At 46.7% G+C, this 21,147-nt stretch overlaps 1 protein-coding gene across 1 annotated transcript in view; it reads left to right on the plus strand.

The window, feature by feature from the left end:
* LOC119219615 (retinoic acid receptor beta-like) overlaps positions 1-14,648 on the plus strand; it is a 58,467-nt gene extending 43,819 nt beyond the window's left edge. Inside the window, exon 4 of the mRNA XM_062558514.1 lies at positions 14,269-14,648. Within this exon, the coding sequence (XP_062414498.1) occupies positions 14,269-14,483 (215 nt within the window). The 3' untranslated portion in view covers positions 14,484-14,648. The remainder of the gene's footprint in view (positions 1-14,268) is intronic.
* The last annotated feature ends 6,499 nt before the right edge of the window (positions 14,649-21,147 follow it).

Consider the following 21,147-nt stretch of genomic DNA (forward strand, 5'->3'; position numbering starts at 1 on the left):
AAAAGAAAAGTCTCAAATAAACCCTGAGCTCAGACTCAAATACATCAGTCGCGTCTGTGAGAAGCAGCGGCTGAGGTCAAATGACTTATTAAAGTGCAGCAAAACATCATTTCCTTGATGGATTTGACACAGCGGACCACCTTCTCACAAAGTGAGATTTTTATTTGACCGTGACCTTGATCTTTATCAAACCTCAATCAAGTCCATCTGTGAAGGCTGTGACGTGTCGACACCTTACCAGAGAGGTAATTTATATTTTTAAAAAGGCAATTTGTAACGTGTTTGGAAATCTGCAACAAATGACGTCTTCCTGCAGATTAGGGGAATCAGACTGCAAAAAAAAATGAAAAAGAAGTACAACCCAATTTTGAAACTTGTTTTTCCATGCGATACATTTCGACGCTCCAACTTATTTGTAATGACTTCTGAATTCCATTTGTCTGCGCCCTGAGGTCCGATTGTGTCCGTTTCTCGCAGCTGATCCGGTCTTTGGTCTTTTGCTTATCAAAGAGGGCCAGACGTCCTCCAGCGCCTCGGAGGGGGAATCCCTCCTTGGATTGGATTCCTGCTCCCTTCAGTGTCTTCTGGGCCTGGCGTCCACAGGGAGCTATTTCCTCTAGATTGTCTCAAAGTCGAGGGTCTTTTTAAACGGGTATCTAGTTTGGTGGTTAACAGGAGCCTGAAAGACGTTTCTGTCCCACCGTAAACGAGACACACGGGGGGGATACTCCACTAGTTAACTTTGAGTGCTTCTCTAACAGGCTTTGTGTTGATTTATGTGGTCATGGTCCCAAGCGCAAAAGTCCCTTTTTTGTAATTCAATATCAAATGGAGACGATTTCATGCGGTTTAAAGTTGTTTTACAGTTTGTTTTAAATAGCTAACAAGCATTGTTCAATAGTCAAATTTTCAAAACTCTTCACACTTTCAGCGACACACAAGTGTATACGGACCCAACTGTGAATCATTTTTCATTCCCGGCAAAATGCATTCAATCACCACATGTTTCAAAAACTGCAAAAAACGGTATATTTGCAGGATATTTTTCTTATGCTAACACACTGATTTCAAAACGGATAAAAGCACATTCAAATCAGAATGATGACAAATTTCCAACATTTCTGTAGAAATTATTTTATAGAAAATCAAAGAATAATCAATACAAGCTAATTGCAATTTCAGCTCAAAGCCGAACCAGGTGCACTGGTTGACTCTCCATACCGTGTTCCAGTAAAAAGTGATGGCTTCGGGAACTGGTTTTGTTTGGAAATAATCACAGGATCACAGGAGGCAGGTCGATGGGGGAGTGATATGAGGGAGAGTGGGTGGAGCACAAAGGAGAGGAGGAGCGCTGAAATCTGATGAAATAAATGTTGTGAACACAGGAGAGAGAGGCCAGTCTGCACCGCTCAACAGTTGCGTCAACGAATTTACGTACGTTTTTTCCGGCGAGACAACGAGTGAGATGATACATATTACAGTACATTTTACAGTTCAGTAATGGTTGTGTTTTAAGATCCAAAGGTTGTCTCAGTGAGGACAGAGAGGCTGAATCTTTTCAGATGTGCAGGAAAACAAAATGATTGTCACATACGTTTGCTTTAGTACATCCAGTAAATTAAAAATCTGTTATTCTATAATGAACAGTTTTGAAAGTGTGGTTTCAGTATTGAACAATGCTTGTTAGCAATAGAAAAGAACTGCATCAAAAGGTGTTTGCTAGGAAATTACACCACAGAAGGTGCTCATGTGACCAGGAGTCGTTTGTTTATTAGCCCACAATTAGCTTTTTAATCCTGAAGATTGCGTTGACGCTTGAAAAATCATAAAAGTAGCGCTCATCTGTGAGGATCAATTCAGCCGGACTAAACAAGTGTCATAAACTTGTTTTCTGCAATAATCAAAAATCTAATTAAAAAAAAAAAAAAACCTCATTTGGCTTCTCTCTCTCTCTCTCTCTCTCTCGGAAACGGCGCGATGTCATCTTAAGGGTTGGCCCACCGAGATGTACGAGAAAACAACGGATTAAAATAAGATATATCAACCCATTTCCAGTAAAGCCTTCGCTGTAGAGTGAACCAACAAACTGTGTTGGACTGATTGTATTACAATGCATGATCTTCAATAGAATACGAAGGGGGGGAAAAAAACACCCACCCGCCCGCCCACGCACACGAACACGCACGCGGCGAAAACACAGACGCACAAAGACGCTCACGGACCTGACTGGAAATGAAAATGATCCGTCAGCCAGCAGGAGACAGAAAAGTAAACAATGGCGGCAGTCACATTAAGACACTCAGATAGAAGTGTAATTACTGATTCTCCATCGACCCAAATTTCAAGCAGGGGACCCATTGCTGAGGGTACTTAGCTGTTAGGGGTAAATGAGCTCACTTTATTGCCTTCTAGTTTGTAATGGCTCTCTCTCTCTCTCTCTCTCTCTGCCGTACCTCTGGCCAGCGGTGCACGTCTTTGGCCAATCACAATCAGCCCGCGCAGTCAATGTTTATTGGCTTTTGTCTTGTACTGAACAGACAAAAATGTGCACTTGGGTTGAAATGCCCCGTCATGGCCACGGGAGGCTCGTGCTCAGAACTTCAACTCAGCACGGCTCGCTACCTGAGCGGTGGAAGCGGTCTCCAGTTTGCTGGTCAAAACAAAAACAAACAAAAAAAGGTATACACGACGTATACTTTGAGGGCGGGAGTGTGAGACAGTGCAGTGTTTTACGTCCTGCGTTTTACCATCAATTAGTTAGTACCATTTCTTAGGATGAAAACGCGACCCAGCCGTTACGGTTCAAACCCAAGGCTCATATTTAAAGCCACGCTAGAGGATTTTTCCCTCCAGCGACGCCATGACATGGATTTTTTTGTCGTGGTTTTTGAGAGAAACGTCTCAACTGGACTGCCATGAATTTTCAATGTAGGAATGAACTACGATGGAAACCATCACAGACTCATGGATAATGAACACCATTTTCCTTTTTTCACCCGTGAAACTTACTCTGTTACAAAAAAGTAAAAAGTCGATTTTTCTCTAAACTTAACCGAAGCTTGAGTTTTTGCAGCATTCGTACGACTTGATTGGTCGGCCCATCAAGAGCGTCGAGACGGAGTTGATTTATATCCCGCAGGACTTTGAGGATTAGTTGTTTAGGATTAGACATGGAGTGAATGAAACAATCCGCTTTACACTGCTGCCTTGTTTGTGTTGTCAGATCCATAAATTGCTTTTGATGCAACTAATTGATGTTCCCTCAATTTCTTACAATTATCAGTACACTGAATACTTACTCTTTACTACTTCTTCTTTAATGGATTATATTACATTGCAGGCACCCTAAAGTAAGTTCAAGGCTATTTTTTGTATAACAGCATGTTATTTTCCCATTTGAATTAATTAATAAAAACAAATCCACTAAAATTACACTGGATTTACTGTTACTGATTAAACCGTTGTGGTTTCTAACAAGCTTGAATTGGTATTTTAAGCAGTCCGTACACTACCAGACTTAAAGCTCCATCTATTTCAAGAAGACACATGAATAAATATCTCTGTGTGGCTTCCCTCGTGTGACTGAGCTCTCAATCTTCTTATCAAACACCACAAATAAACAATACAATGTGTATTTTAAATAAGGTCGCTACAGCATCCCCCGTAAAATCACAATTATGTTCACTCTGCGCACTGTGAAAAGCGTTGTGAAGATGTAAGTGCTTTAAAAAAGAGGTTTATAAGGTCACTTTCATGCTAACAATCCTCAATGTGCTTTCCTCAATCACAGTTTTCACCATTTCGCGATGGTATCGCAGTTCAAGATGCGGAAATAGCCGTCCGTAAGCGATCGACTCGCAGCCTTGAGTCTGTGCTTTTATTGTTGATGAAACGTATTATTGTCTGGGCCCCTTCGCAGAGTGAGGAGGAAGTGACCCCCCCCCGGGGTCGGGAGGTCACAGGGACTGTGACTGCGACTTCCTGCGCTGTCATCAGGCGTCGGAGTCTGGCCCGTGCCTTCCCCGCTTTGCTCCATTTTGTCGTGAAAAGGGTTAACAACTGCTCCCTTATTTGGGAATTTATGCTAATGATGCACAGCAAAACTAATCCTAATCTTCACGTTTCACTGCGTGTATCGCGTTGCGTCCACAAAGGCATAATTCCAACGCGCGGCCTCGGAAATGGATACACAACCGGGGTGGAAAGAATATTTGCCTCCGCCATTGCAGCTTCAATTAAATTACCAATAGGCTAAGTGCAAGTGTAACTAAATATAGCCGCTTGAACGGGCTTTGACCCTACGCGGATGGATTGTGACGACCAAAAAAATCTTAGCTCTGCTCGTAGGTTGCGATGGAGAAAACGCCAACGTAACGTCCACCCGAAGCCGCAGGTCAGCTCGGCGTGTGTGTGTGTGTGTGTGTGTGTGTGTGTGTGTGTGTGTGCGTGTGCGTGCCGTCCGGAGAGAGGCTGTCAGGCTTTGCCCGGCCTTATTAAATGATCAGCTACGCTGTGTGTACTGTCACGGCCCGGCGGGCTTTGGCAGCGGCGAGACCACGAGCCCGCGGAGCGCCGATGCCAAAAAGCGGCTTATCTTGATGGACGGCTTCATTATCACCTTCTAATTACAGGTGGATTTTCAGGTGTATCCATTACCTCCGCTGTCGTGTGTGTGTGTGTGTGTCCTGGGGTTAGTGTTACACCAGCTGAGCTGCAGGGGGTCAGCTGGTGTGTGTCGGGGGGTGGGGGGGGGTTCTTGTTTCAGCTCTGCTGTAGGCTCTCTGCAATATTCATGAGCTGCGAGGGGATCGGTGTGCTCTCAAACTGCATTTTTTTTTTTTTTTTTACTCCATCAAACACTTTCTCGAGCGTTGGTGTGCAGCTGGGTTTCGGCACACTGGGGCTGCAGGTACCATACATATTTATACGTACGGTACCTGTACCCCCAGCTTGTCTTTTTTAATTGGAAAATAGTGAGAGAAAAAAAAGAGAGTTTTTTAAATATTGCAAAATTGCATTTACCTGTTCTTGTTTTTTGTTTTTTTTGGGCCACTTGGGGGCAGTGGAAACAAGCCGTCAACTCTCTCCATTGACATATTACTTCTACGAGCTGGCACGATGACGTTGGCATCAAACAAGTTCCACAAAACTCTCTCTGTAGTTTTCATCCCTGTGAGGGTGGAGCGCCGGGGGGGGCCCCCCGCAGCACAAAGGGGAAGCTGACCACGAGGCCCCTGGACAACCAGACAATATTAGAATGTAAGATTATAAGAAAACATTCATAACATTTGTAAAGGTTTTTGTTTTATTGTCTTTACATCACAGATGTGCATGGAGGGTCGGAAGCGGCCTCCAGCTAATCCAGGGGGGGGGGTTAATCCCACGCTGTATGTAGTTTATTTACGTCTAACTATTTAACTCCTACAAAACCAAATGATGACATTCCCCCCCACTAGAAGCCATTATGCGGCATCGCATAAGCGCATGCTGCATTACGATGATTGATACAATCAGAACATGATTTCATTAAACATAATGTGCACATACCAGGTAGGAGGTTGAATCTAATGACACAACGATTTAATCGGCGTGCGTTCGTGATGGGCGTATGTGAATATAATGCAGCTGACCTTCGCCGAGCAAAGTAAATAATGAAAACGCGGAGCTGCTTTTTTTTTGCGCGCCTGATTCAGCCGACTCTCATCATCGACTCGGCGCGTGTCGATTTACGGTTGTATTTAGTGGTTAAGCCGCGGCTAGGTTATCCCTTTATGAGCGTGTGACTGTAACAGCTGTTTGTGTATTTCCAGCAGCGCTGATAGATGCGTTATGTGACTCAATTTGAGAGCTTTGCTCCTGGATCAGATACAAGACACGTAACACGACGCTATCATGTAACCCGCCTAAAAAGACTAAAGTACTTAAGTACTTATGCTGATGAGAAAACAATGTTTTTTAAGACAATAACATTTCAGCATTTAAATCAACTCTTTATTTTACTTATTTTAAGTTCCTAAAACAGATCCGAATGTGAGGAACTGTAAGTGGTTGTTTTCACATTTTGGAACTGATAACTTTTTTCGGCCGTTAGTGCGTTAGCTACTTATTGAGAGGAGTGAATTGCATTTGGAAAGAACAGATTTTCCCTTTAAATCATCTGTCGGCCGCCGTCATGCACCTCTATGCTCTTCAGTTTCTCATTCCGGACCCTGCTGGACCCGCCGGTCCCGACCCCAAGTGACCACGCAGCCGACTGGCCCCTTTTAGAACATTATGTTATCAGATTATCAGTGATTAAATACTGCGTCCCTGTGTCCCATGTCACTGATTGTTTCCACCTGAGTCCGGTCACCTGCACTTTCCCAGTGTATTTTAATCTCTGGTCGGTTCATTGAATGTGTTTCCCATGTCGTGAAGTCTGCGTTTGAGGTGTATATGACCTTTATATAACCATGATGCAACCACGTTGTGTGTGTGTGTGTGTGTGTGTGTGTGTGTGTTTGAAAGAACATACATCACAGTAAAATGAACACTGTGAGCTTTGTTTTCAAAGGGCCTGCCGTTTTAAATATGATAGCATGTGATTGTTCTCACTTTGGCATGTCATTTTCTAGGGAATGAAAAGGTACAATATCTTCCTATTGAAATGTAGTTGACTTATGACATCATCGTCATCATCGTCATCATTAGTGTTTGCAGCAATCACATGCACTGCTTCTCACATTATATTTTTCTCACAAGTCGTTGACTGAGGCGCGCTAAATGCTGAGAACACATGTATTAATAAGATAATAATAAAATAAAAGGCAAAACAGGATCCTCCTGAAATCTCCAAATAAAGTTCAGCAGAACAATGTTCCCTTTTTTTTTTAAATCGGTGACGCTAAGTAGATAATATAATTCTGCTGTTTGTCTAATGTTGTTAAATTTAACACCTACATTTTTTTTATAATTGTATCAATATATAAATAAGTATGTATGGTGTGAACCCTTTTCCTGACATTGTGCGCGAAAAGCAGCCGCCTTCAGAGTAAAGCTGTGGTAAAAAAAAAAAAAAAAATCCTCGATTCAAAATTTTAGCAAACCCTTTTGCGTTTTATTCTATCCAAAAATGAAAATTGAAAAAAAAAAAGAAGAACGAGTAATTTTGTCCGCCTGCGTTTCTTCGCTCCGCCTCGTTCCGCGCTGCGGAGCTGCAGTGATGTCAGAGCCGCTGGGTCATCTGAAGGTCACCAGCCTCCGAAGGGTTCATGTAAAGTTCACCCGCATATATTAGGCAATTCAATCTTTCATTCTCGGTGGCAAAAAAAAAAAAAAAACTAGTTGGAAATGAGCGGCGCGGCGGGACGGGTGACCCATTCGTCACCGGAGAGGAGGACGTGCTTTTAAAACGCCGTCCGTGTTATTTTTGGTTATTAGAAAAGAATAAAGGGAAGGAGAAAAAAAAACCCTCCAGTTCGGGCGGACTTTCCCGCCGCTCGTTCCCTCCGGGACGGGACGTTTCGCAAGGAAAACACGTCGGGAAATGATTTTTTTTCTTCTTTTTTTTTTTTTCATCACGAGAAAAAGGGAGTCCCGTTCACACGTCCGTGGCAGCCCGCGGACCGGACGCGATGCGGGGAATATGGCACATGAGCATTTAGAGAAGTCGCGCGGCGTTTTGGTTCCGAACGATTCATGATCCCGGTGCGGGACGAAGGACAACAAGAGGAGCGAGATCTGCCCTGCCAAGAAGAAGAAGAAGAAGAAGGAGGAGAAGAGGAGGAGGAGGAAGAAGAGGAGGGTGGGGGCGCGGGGGGGAGGGGAGGGGGGGGATCAGCGGAGTTTGATGGAGTTGTGTGCGCTTATGCCGGCGATTTTTTATCCATAACGCACAAGACCAGTGGAAGGACGCGCCGTCACCATGTTCGACTGCATGGACGTGCTGGCCGTGAGTCCCGGGCAGATGCTGGATTTCTACACGTCCAGCCCGTCCTCGTGCATGCTGCAGGAGAAGGCTCTGAAAGCCTGCATCAGCGGACTGGCGCACCGAGAGTGGCAGCACTGCCGGAGCGCGCACTGTAAGGTCCAACTTCTCTTCGTCTTCTCTCGCTCGTCTTCTGTTGTGCGCGCGTGCGTGTCGCGGGTTTGTCGGCTCGGCTGCATGGCGGCTCTGCGCCGCGGTGACTCACAGCAAGTTCTCCAAAAGTCAGACAAATTAGGGAATTGCACTTTTTTTGGGGGGGGAGTTTGTTGGGAGAACTGTGCCTGAACGCGTCACGGGCCGTGGATCACGACAGGCGGGTTTATTCTTAGACGCGGTATCGTTTTGTTTTAGATCAACCCGACAAAGTGTCATTTTGTTTGTTTGGGATGTTAGATTTCCGCAGATAAACTCTCCAGAATCCCCCCCCCCCTGTCTCCTAAATCGTGCCATTTCTCCACCGTCATAAATGATATCAGCGGTAGCGGCCCTCGGACCTTCTGCTGACGCTGAGTGGCTTGTCTGGGATCAGCGGGGCGGAGGAATGCGCCGGGTGTTTAAACACGGGTGGCGTTTGCGCGCCTCCTAACCCCCCCCCCCCCCGGCTGCACATGACCGGAGGGCCGGCCGGCCGCTGCACCCCCCCCCCCCCCCCCCGTGACACCGATTCGGACAAATGACCCCCGGCGGACTCTCCAACGCGACCAGCGGGCCGCTGATCGATGGCCGGGACCCTCTCCAGGGCATCTCCGTTCCGAGGGATGTATCTGCATTTCAGGCATATCGTTAATCGAAATAAGAGTCGGAACAAAATAGAAAATGAACACAAATACAATTCCTCCTTCTTTTTTTTTGTTGTCAAGTGTCAAAAATGACATGGACCATAAATATCTTTTCCAGATCACTTGCTGTGAGCTCACGAGGCACAAGTCAGTGTTTGTTTTCCTCTGTCGCCCTGCTGCTGCCCCCGTGATTTATCCTCATTTGATAATGACCAGCCTCCAGCTGTCATTCTTCACCAAGTGTTTGCTCAAGGGCACTCGGGCGAAAAGGGGGGTGGGGGGGGGGGCTTCATGTCAGTGGAGGGAAAGTGAAGAGAGGAAAAAAAATGACAGATGCCACTTTGACTGATTTTTAAAGTGACAGTTCTGCTCTGCTGCAGGTTTGCCTAAAAGCAAACTCCAGAAAACTACAACTTCATCCAGTTCCCACAGAGCATGTTGCATCTTTAGATAACTTTAAATGACAATGTGAAAAAGAGAGCTAGTGGACCTAAAAATATGGCATTTTTGCTTGAAAAATGAATTCACAATACATTTTCTGGCAGTGCACTAATCATCTAATCAATTTTCAGCTTTTTAGACCATAAATAAAAACACATAAATGTGATGGTAAAACCTGTTGATTAGCGAGTGAAAATAATTCAAAATGACGTGATAGGGATTTCTCTAACTTTAGAGTTTGTATTCACGTAATGCGAGTTTTAAGTTTATAGAAATGTTTTCTATAAAAAATATATATTATATTTGGCCGTATGGAAATAAATGGAAGTTTCTAAATGAAAAATTGTAATTTGTAGATTACTTTATTTATTTCATTTTAAATTTCACTCTCTAATCTTCACCAAAATCTTCTTTTTCTCGTGTTTATTGTGAATCGCTTATTGTACGTTACCTCTTTCAAAGTTTAATTGAAAAAGCGGCAAAACATTGTAGAAATAAATCAATTACGTTCAATGTAGTGTATGGATTCATTTAACTACCTAAAACAGTTAATTTACAGTGATTTTTTTTTAATTCAGTTGTTAGAATATAATCATGGATGTATTAGCAGAGGAAAGCTAAGGATCCACATTAGTTGTTTTTTGTACATCTCCTCACGGCTTCCACCCCACCCTCCAGTTACGTCTCAATGTGCGGCCGGGGGGGGCCCCCAAATTCCTGTGGATTAAAAAGAAACCTCCCGCTCCCTTCTCATGAAAGCGTTGTTGAAGCGGCACCTGTTGAGTTTCGACGCTGCTGCATCCCGGCCGGCGTGTGGTTTGACCTCGGCGCCGCGAGGTCAAGGTCGTGGTCAAAAGGACGGGTTGAAGTGGGGGGGGGGTTTGTTCACACAAACCTTCAAACCCGAACGTCAGCCGCTAACATGGAGAAAAGAAGAGTTTGTCCTCCTCGGATGTGGATTCTCGAGGCCCCTGATGAGAAGCAGACCCTCACCTCTCCTCCCCCCCAGCAGACACAAAGTCAAACCACTAAGTTCCTCATTGTTATTTTCCTTGAGTGTTTAAAGCCCCTCTCTGTCCCCCCCCCCCCCGCCCCTACCCTGCTCTCCTCGGAGAGCGGAGCAAAGCTGCTTCTCCCTCGGTGTACTCTGGGTGAACTTTGAACCATTTCCCCCGACTGGGACGACCTGGAGGAAAACACTCTGAGGCTGGACCGGGCGTCAGCTGAGAGGAGGAGGAGCAGGAGCAGGAGCAGGAGGAGGAGGAGCAGGAGGAGGAGGAATATTCCTCTAACGCTCCCGGGCAATGCCCACCGCCCCACACCCCCAAATACGAGGCTTTCTCTCTCTCTCTCCTCCTTTCTGTTTCTGGCCAATCTTTTATAATTTGTCCGCTTTAATTCAATCGCCGCGACTTATGGTTATTGCCTTTTCAATTGATTTTCTTTATTTTAAACTACGTGCTGCATTTTTTTAATTCTTTTTTATTTTTTTAAATTTATTTTTTTAAGTGCGCCTTCGCCTTCCATTATCTGCAGCAGAGAGGCGTCTTTGTCCCGATCGCTGCGTTTAGCGACAGACTTTGCTCGGGGTTCTTTGCCATCTGCCACCATGTGGGGAGAGATTTTCTGACTTGGGGGGGCAGCGGGTGGGGGGGGGGGATAGTTTGTTACCTACATCGCATCCTGCCTCACACTCTTCATTTGGAGCTTTTACATTTTTTAGGAGCCTGCAGACGTTTCACCGGTGTTTCTCCATTCTGAGCATGCGATGCGACGGGCGAGCCTGCACACACACGTTCTGTCTTGAATCATCACTTGCAGAGAAATGTCCTAATATTTACTAATATTTTGCAGTGCATGAGCAGACGTTAGAATCCCTTTTCAACTATTGGCAACCTGAAAGGGACAAATGGCTGAGATCTGGGGACATTTGAGATATTTTGATCTAAAAGCAAACGGACAGAAACACAAATGTTGCCATGGCGCGACTCGTGTTTGAAAATCGCACACTAACACGCTACTAAGTTTGAGGTCAAATTGGGAATGCCGTGTGGATTTTATGAATGAGTTTCAGAGTATGAGGAAAGTAAACGCGAGTGGCGACTCGTCGTCCGATCTGGAGCTTTTGTTGAAGGGCTCAAATCCCTGCTGCTGAGTAGAAAATAGGTAGTAAGTCGTCTAGTGTGAACTCATTCGAGAGAGGCCATGAATCAGGAAACGAGACTTTTGTTCCTTAAGACAAACAAAATGCAATTTGTGTTGAATTGCCACCAAAGTTACATCAGTGAAGTGATTTCCCGTTAAGATCAGTCAAGCCAATTTGCTTATGAATTCTGAACATGAACACAGTTGTATTTCGTCTTTCAATCGTTGCATTGCATCACTTTAGTTTTGATTGACTCGCTCCGATGAAGTCAGAGGGCCGTTATCAGATGGAGACACCGGCAGATCATCACATCTTTCCAGATGTTATCAGTCAAAAACAAATTCTTTTATTTTATTTTTTTTGCGAGGCCCCACGTTTTTAAAGCTTTTTTTTTTTTTTAAAGCTCACGTGTAATTTTCATCAGCCGTGTGCTTTTGACACGCGGGACACTTCTTGAGGCCTTTTGTTCCCCCCCCCGGTGTGAGCGGGCTGCGTCCCAGTAGGCCGGTCCAGTACACTGGGCCGTTTCCCCTCGTTCGGCCCTGCAACTTCCGGCAGAGAGCTTGTGCGCTTTCCCTGTTTGCCCCCCCCCCCCCCCCCCCCCCCGCCCCCCCCAACCCCTCCAGCGGGCGGGTTCAGCCGCGGGCCAAATGTTCAGCAGCCACACAGATTCTTTTTTTTCCGACTCTGGAGCCGGAGCCGCCGTGTCTGTCACCGTGCTTTCATTCCTCCAGTGGAGCTTTCTGTGTATGTTAACATGCGGGGGGGGGGGGGGGAGGGAAAGTCGACTCAAAGTTTAATCAAGCAGAAAATAGAAAAAGGCTCCCCATGCACCTGATAGGGGGGGGGCCCGGCATACAGGTACCCCCCCCTTTGATCACCCCCTCCTTACACACACACACACACACACACACACAGTCAAAGGGGCGTAATGAATCTACGCTTATGCGTCCCATCTGTCTGCAGGTGGCCGCAGCGCCTCTCATGAGTTCCAAATAGGCCGAGCGGGGGGGCTGAATGGTTGGCGCCGCCTCTCCTCAATGTGGGACCACCCAGCCGTCACAAACCCCCCCCGCCCTCCCAAGCCATATCGGTAACAAAAGTATTTTTCCCCCGTATGTATGTTAAAGTGCGCCGCGCCTCCCGGGGGGGGGGGGGGGGGGGAAGGTTAAAACACAATGCGTTTGCGCTCCAGCGGTCGCGCACACACACACACACACACACACGCTCATCCTCACCTCAGACCAACACCTTGTTTCCCTTCTTACACGTCGGGGGCAGGAGGGAGACATGGGAGGCAAAGCAGCTCATGCACGAATAAATGTGTTAAAAGATGTATTTTTTCTGTCCTTAACAATAAATGTAGTTGAGATTCACACAAAACTAACGATTTAATATTCAATGCATGTGTTAAGAAAACTGCTTTTCGGTGTGAGGATCGGAAATGTGTCTGCTGTTTTTATTGCTATTATTATCTGGTAACAGGTGAGCGTACACCTGCATCCCCGGCTCCGACTGACGAGCAGGGATGACATCACATCTCAGTCAATCGCGCTACTTTTACAGCAAAAGAGGCCGTTTCCGGGGGGGGGGGGGGGCGCAGCAGAGAAGCACCACGAAGTCTCGGGAAAGCATTTAACGCTTCGCTCGATAAACACTTGCATGGAACACCCGACTCTGTAGCATCTAGTCCCCCCCCACCTGCCCCCCCTCGCCCCGATCAGATGGCTTTGTGTGTGTGTCGGGCCGCTGGCGGGCCTCCAGCGCGGTGTCTCACCATACATCTGTTTTATGTGCAAGCTGCTTCTGACTGCTCCGTGCCAGCAACAGAGGGGGAACCGTTCGGAGCAATGAGACGACCCGACTTCAGTCCGCCCGTCTGTCCGTCCGCACCGGCGGCGAAGCCAACAAAGTTTTTGTGAGGAGTCAAAGAGAAAAAAGAAAGAAGAAAAAAAAAATTGCTCCTCGCAGTCAGACGAGAGGGAGAATCGATAGATTTATGAATCATCTCCTTTTAATTAACCTCAGCGATCGTCTCACAGCCTCTTCCCTTCTTACCGAGGTGACAGTCGCCCCCCCCACCCCCCCCCCCCGGAGCCACTGGAAGTTTCCGAATGCGAATCTGCAAATTCGACGTGTGCAAAAAGTCACTCGGGGTGAACGTAGCCGAAGATTAGATTAAAACCGGCAGGGAATTCCATGCAAGGACGAGGCTCCTGTAATTATAAGAGCGCGGCCCTTACCGTCAGTAATTGAGTTTACGCTGATGAAGTACGGAAGAAAGTAATCTAATCAGCAGAGATGCTGCAGAGGCCGCTTCTATGCAGATAAAGTCGGGCACGGTTTTTACTGAGTGTGGTGCGATTACTCGATCTTCAAGTATTCTGCGTTTTGTTTGTGGTCTCTCGTACCTGGAGGTTGGTTTTGGCTGAGTACAGATGCGCGCTGGATTTGGGAGATGCCGTACGCTCCGTTGACAGCAGGTGATGGATGTCGCGTAATGGGCTTTTTGAAGGTCCAACCGACCTTTCATGAGGAAGGAACTCTTTGTCAAACTCTTTTGTTCGATGTTTTGGTTGAGAAACTTTTTTGATATTGATATTTTTGCTAGCGGCTCTGTGAGGCTGCTCAGTGCTGCATGCTAACATGCGCTCACTGGACATGCCCACATGCAGGCATTAAGCATGTCGCTTTAGTGTGTAAACATGCATGTTTGGACGGTGCTGAATGAATTCAGATTCAGCCTGACTATGACAAATCTACTGACAATTAACATCCCTGAAACATCTAGCATAGCTAAAAAATTAAATCATAAGGAAGGTTTTTCTGAATTTATTAAGTTAACTAATTACCATCGATAAATACTTTTCTACTTCCAGGTGTCTCAGTGACTCATTTAAAAACCTTCTTCCTCCTGTTGTTTGCCTTCCCCACAGCCATTGAAACGCAGAGCACCAGTTCCGAGGAGCTGGTCCCCAGCCCGCCGTCCCCGCTGCCCCCTCCCAGGATCTACAAGCCCTGCTTCGTCTGCCAGGACAAGTCCTCCGGGTACCACTATGGTGTCAGTGCGTGTGAGGGCTGCAAGGTAGGACCGCAGTTAGTGTTCAACACCAACAGACAAACAAAACTGCTGCTCAACTCACATCTTTGAACACACATCCACTGTGATGTAAATGATCGCTGGGCATCACAATGAGACCAGAAAAAGAGTCTTTTTTTAGTTAGCTGTAGATGTATTGGATGCGCCGGATTATTTTTTTTTCGTTTCCTTCAGCGCCCCAACCCGATTTTTCTTATGCACTTCCTCTGTCTCAGTCTGCCATTTTGAAAGGTTCTACTTTTAGAAATTCCTTCCAACATCTGCTCCGCAGGCACTTGTCTGTCCCGTCCCCCCCCCCCCCCCCCTCTTACAGCGGCTGTTGCCGGGCAACCACTCACGCCTGCATGCGCGCATGGCGCATGCACGGACAACGTGCAGGACGAAGAAGGCTGCCGCACCTTCAAAGAACATATAACTCGGCAAGGTCACGTAGCCTTACATTACCAGGTGGGAACAGTAATACGTTTTCGGCGACGTTACTGGAGGAACGCGCGCGTCTTCCTCCTTTTCCAGACGACGGCGGTTCCTCCCGCGCAGCCTGGACCGCGCCCTGCAGAGGTATGCCAGGAATCCTTTTGGAGGTGTTTCTCTGGCCCCAGCGGGAGGTGGTGATCACTCGCTCACTCGCTCGGCTCTGGGTCAGACCCAAGTCCTTCTTCGGGGCTCCCCCCCCCCCCGCGCCGATATATAGGCCTCATGGTTAAAAAGGCCTTTCATGACCTCTGACCTCGCCGCTCTGGGCCTCTGTTTAAAAAAGGGGGCAAGGCGCAAGAGAAAAGAATGAGCTGGAAATAATGAACGGAACGTCTGGAGCGGCCCGTGAGCGTTTTCCTTCATCCTCCCCCTGCGACTACTTCCCCCAGGGGGGGGAGGGGGGGGGGGGGGGGGGGGGTCAGCCCAGACCTTCAGTTGGTGGTAAGCTGCAGCATCGAACGTTCTAAAAAGCCATAAAGACGTCGATGCTGTTTGAGAAGAAGGAAGACACACAACGGAAGTCAGGGCCGAGCACCCTGAGTGCAGCTTAAAGTAAAGATGGCGGCTTTCTCCTCCTGAGGAGGCTTTCTCCTCCTCAGGAGGAGAAAGCCTCCTCAGGAGGAGAAAGCCGCCGATGTGGTTTCATTCCGTCCGCTGTAAAAGTAGTTGAGTTCGTGGCAGAGTGGCCTTGATTGTTGCGGCATCCCGACTCGAGGGGATTAAGCGGGGGATTATAGTTTCTTTTTTTGCGCTGTGTTGTATTTCCGTCTCCATGGCGAAGGCGTTGTTGCCCCCTAGTACGAGGGGTGGGGCGAGCCCCCTTCCATTCGCCAGACGCAACCAAGCGCGCTGCCCGGGCTGTAGGCTTTCAGCCAGCAAGCGGAGCCTCTTGCTGCCCAGTGAATGTGCCAATTAGAGCTACAAATAGACTCAAGGACACAGTGTCTGCGGCCCCCGGCTTTGTGGGGGATACACTGTGAAGCAAAAACAATTCACGTGTACGTAGCATCAATTAAGACTGTGGATCAGGCGCTGCGTCAAAAGCAGTCATGTTTGCAAGCGAATACTGTCAAATAATGGATTTAGAGAGAGAGAGAAAAGTTGGAGCTGGAACCAGAGGCCCGGTATTCTCGAATTTTCATTCTCAGTCGATCCCTTTTCTATTTCAGCGGGCTGCACAAAGAGCCACGTTGACACGGCTCAGTAGAAGTGTACCTCTCGGCGGCGCGTCACTCCTCTGTTGTCACCGAGTTCGCAGCTGATTTGAATTGTTAAAACCGGGCGCAGGCATCTGGGCCTCCAGAAGCGCATGCATATGCAACACATGACAGATTCCTCTCCTGTGTCCACCCGAGGTCAAGGTATCCTCCAAAGTCAAGGCAGCCCTCACATTCAGTCGCCCCTCACACTTGCCGCCCCTGACAGCGCCGCAGTATGTCCCAGGTACCGGAGGAGCGTCTCAAAGTTTCTGCATCATTATTTCAGCGTGATTCCCTCTGAGGCACAAGAAGAAAACTGTGACATATCTCGTTTTTTTTTGTCTTTCCCAGCGTGAGGGGACTGCCGGCTATCCGATATCTGTCCAGCTGTAAAGCCTCAAATGTTGGCAAATCATTTCCTGCAGCTAATGTTTCACTTCTAATCAAGTCCATCAGTATTACTCAGGGTGGAGGAAACCTTAAAGGGCTGCTGAAGACAAATGAGGAAAAAGTTCTCGCTATTCCCGCAGCAGCGTCTCGTGTTTCAAAATCTCTTTCATTTATCAGTTTTCGTTCTCAATTATTCCGGCAATAAATTAATTAAACATCTCTGCTTTTTTTCCCCATTGGCTGTCCACTGCTGACCCTCGGGCCGTATGCTTACCACCCCCAGAATAAACAAGCAAACAAGGCACACCCTTGTGCCCTAATGACAACTAGTGATGCAGAAAAGTGCTGAAAAGTCAGAATACAACAAAGGAATGAAGAGAGACATCTCAGATCTAAAAACTGGACCATAAAACAGGGAGGACAAGATACCACTAACCTTAGAGGACAAGATACCACTAACCTTAGAGGACAAGATACCACTAACCTTAGAGGACAAGATACCACTAACCTTAGAGGACAAGATACCACTAACCTTAGAGGACAAGATACCACTAACCTTGGAGGACAAGATACCACTAACCTTAGAGGACAAGATACCACTAACCTTAGAGGACAAGGTACCACTAACCTTAGAGGACAAGATACCACTAACCTTAGAGGACAAGGTACCACAAACCTTAGAGGACAAGGTACCACTAACCTTAGAGGACAAGGTACCACAAACCTTAGAGGACAAGGTACCACTAACCTTAGAGGACAAGGTACCACTAACCTTAGAGGACAAGGTACCACTAACCTTAGAGGACAAGGTACCACAAACCTTAGAGGACAAGGTACCACTAACCTTAGAGGACAAGGTACCACTAACCTTAGAGGACAAGGTACCACTAACCTTAGAGGACAAGGTACCACTAACCTTAGAGGACAAGATAGCACTAACCTTAGAGGACAAGATACCACTAACCTTAGAGGACAAGGTACACCACTAACCTTAGAGGACAAGATACCACTAACCTTAGAGGACAAGGTACCACTAACCTTAGAGGACAAGGTACCACTAACCTTAGAGGACAAGATAGCACTAACCTTAGAGGACAAGGTACCACTAACCTTAGAGGACAAGGTACCACAAACCTTAGAGGACAAGATACCACTAACCTTAGAGGACAAGATACCACTAACCTTAGAGGACAAGATACCACTAACCTTAGAGGACAAGATACCACTAACCTTGGAGGACAAGATACCACTAACCTTAGAGGACAAGATACCACTAACCTTAGAGGACAAGGTACCACTAACCTTAGAGGACAAGATACCACTAACCTTAGAGGACAAGGTACCACAAACCTTAGAGGACAAGGTACCACTAACCTTAGAGGACAAGGTACCACTAACCTTAGAGGACAAGGTACCACTAACCTTAGAGGACAAGGTACCACAAACCTTAGAGGACAAGGTACCACTAACCTTAGAGGACAAGGTACCACTAACCTTAGAGGACAAGGTACCACTAACCTTAGAGGACAAGGTACCACTAACCTTAGAGGACAAGATAGCACTAACCTTAGAGGACAAGATACCACTAACCTTAGAGGACAAGGTACACCACTAACCTTAGAGGACAAGATACCACTAAACCTTAGAGGACAAGGTACCACTAACCTTAGAGGACAAGGTACCACTAACCTTAGAGGACAAGATAGCACTAACCTTAGAGGACAAGGTACCACTAACCTTAGAGGACAAGGTACCACAAACCTTAGAGGACAAGATACCACTAACCTTAGAGGACAAGATACCACTAACCTTAGAGGACAAGATACCACTAACCTTAGAGGACAAGATACCACTAACCTTGGAGGACAAGATACCACTAACCTTAGAGGACAAGATACCACTAACCTTAGAGGACAAGGTACCACTAACCTTAGAGGACAAGATACCACTAACCTTAGAGGACAAGGTACCACAAACCTTAGAGGACAAGGTACCACTAACCTTAGAGGACAAGGTACCACTAACCTTAGAGGACAAGGTACCACTAACCTTAGAGGACAAGGTACCACAAACCTTAGAGGACAAGGTACCACTAACCTTAGAGGACAAGGTACCACTAACCTTAGAGGACAAGGTACCACTAACCTTAGAGGACAAGGTACCACTAACCTTAGAGGACAAGATAGCACTAACCTTAGAGGACAAGATACCACTAACCTTAGAGGACAAGGTACACCACTAACCTTAGAGGACAAGATACCACTAACCTTAGAGGACAAGGTACCACTAACCTTAGAGGACAAGGTACCACTAACCTTAGAGGACAAGATAGCACTAACCTTAGAGGACAAGGTACCACTAACCTTAGAGGACAAGATAGCACTAACCTTAGAGGAGAAGGTACCACTAACCTTAGAGGACAAGATACCACTAACCTTAGAGGACAAGGTACCACTAACCTTAGAGGACAAGATACCACTAACCTTAGAGGACAAGATACCACTAACCTTAGAGGACAAGATACCACTAACCTTAGAGGAGAAGGTACCACTAACCTTAGAGGACAAGATACCACTAACCTTAGAGGACAAGATACCACTAACCTTAGAGGACAAGGTACCACTAACCTTAGAGGACAAGATACCACTAACCTTAGAGGACAAGATACCACTAACCTTAGAGGACAAGAGCACAAAATGACATCTTAACATCGCTTTGCATAAGCCCCGAAACGTCCAGAAACAAAGGAGGCTGGAATGTGTACGTACACGCGTGTCGTCGGCGCTGACAGCCCTTTAGGAACCAGGACAAAACTTTGAGGCGTGAGCCCCCCCCCCCCCCCCCCCCCCTCTCTCTCACCCGCCGGGTCCCGAGGCGTCGACACCGCGGGATTAGTTTGATGGAACTGGTTTGACAAGCGGGAGACCGTAACCTCCTCTGAATGAGACACAATTCAGACGGCTCACACAACTCTCCTCTGTCTGAACTCTCTGCTCTCGCCCCCCCCCCCCCCCCAAAAAAAAAATGAATTGTTACGTTTACTGAGATTCACCTACGACCTCTTAACAAACCGTATTCCGTTGTTCTCTGGAAACTCTGACCTGTTTCCTGCTGAGCTGGGGCTAATATGCTAATATGCTAATAGCTGCTTAGCAGCAAAGCAATAGAAGCACCAATCAAAAAAAAGCAAATAGCTGAAGGTCCCCTACAAGCGTAGTCGTCCTGCATCGGCAGTTAAATTTGCTTTATAAAGACTCAGCTTTTTAAATAAGCGATTCTACTCCACGGGAGTAATGGAGACAAGTGTCAGATCGAAATGGATTTGCTGTGTATCTGCAGGAATATGATTGGCTGTTATAAGTCAGCTCACCGTGCAAATGAGAAACGTAGGCAGAGAAATGCATTCAATCAGTTCTGCTTCACCTTATTTGAAAAAAAAAAAAACCCTCATTGATCTTTAAATCGAGTTCCCATAAACAACAGGCGCAGATTCGGGTGAACACAATCTATCGACCTATTGAAAACATTCTGGGGGGGGGGGGTTGTTTTCTTTCTCTTAACGTATTACTTCGTACTAGTGCAGGTCGGGTTTATTTTTTATTTTGTGTTCATTTACTTCATCCTGCGGGCCCCTCTGGGCCCCCACAGCAGCACTGAGTCTATTTGATCACACGTCGAGTCAGAAGCCAAATACTCCAGACGGGTGCAGGTTGTCCGTTTTGGCTGGGAAACGACTTGTGTTGTTTTTAAAGTGAGTGAAAAGAGTTTTCAGAGAGCGCACAGACTGAAGGGTTAGTTTGCATTTTTTTTGTTTGACCCCGGGTGGGCATGTGGTTTGCGTCGGAGGCCCCGCGTGCTCGGAGGAGATGAAATAAAAAAATGTATTTATTTTTGCAGCATTTAACGATGGCATGGCCTACAACGTTATCGAGGTACAGTTTACTTAAAATAGGTGTGTCATTTAGATTTCTTTGGACAAAAAGTAATTGTTTCAAAACTTTAAATAAATTGACAAATCATTGAAATAGAAAAAAAAAAGAGAAATTGTCGTTTAGTGGGAGGAAGCTTTAATTTGGCAGAGGTTTGGGTGTGTGTGTGATGTGTTGTGGAGGTGTTCCAAAGTGCACAGCATGCCTGCTGACTAACGGGGAAAACTGTGTAAAAATACGCCCTCTTTGCGTTGCATTATGCAGGAGCTTTTAATCCGGTAAACCAGAATGCATATGCATGTTTCTGCTGCTGCGGATACATCCCGTCCCGGGTTTAATTTAAATACGTACCCCCCCCCCCCCCCCCCCCCCCCCCCCCCCCCCCCCCCCCCCCAACTTCACACACCAGCAGCGGCCTCCTCGCTGTGCGCTCCCCGGACGGCGATGACGAAGCGCCGATGTTCAGTCGACACTTTGCTGCAGAGACGGAGAGCGAAAGAAAGAGGACATGGATCTGCCCTTTTTTTTCTCCGCCTGCATCGAGCCTGTCGCCTTAATGTATACAGCCCCCCCCCCCTCGGTGCTAACACACACTCCATAATATGATTTGTCAACAGTGTGTACCACATGAAAGAGGACAGAGTGTTAATAGAGAGAGAGAATCAAACAGAGAGGGTCGGAGGGTGTGACGGGAAATAGATACGAGTCTCTCTCCCCCGCGGT

Source organism: Pungitius pungitius, chromosome 17 (genome assembly GCF_949316345.1).
Source record: "Pungitius pungitius chromosome 17, fPunPun2.1, whole genome shotgun sequence".
In the NCBI taxonomy this organism is placed as follows: Eukaryota; Metazoa; Chordata; class Actinopteri; order Perciformes; family Gasterosteidae; genus Pungitius; species Pungitius pungitius.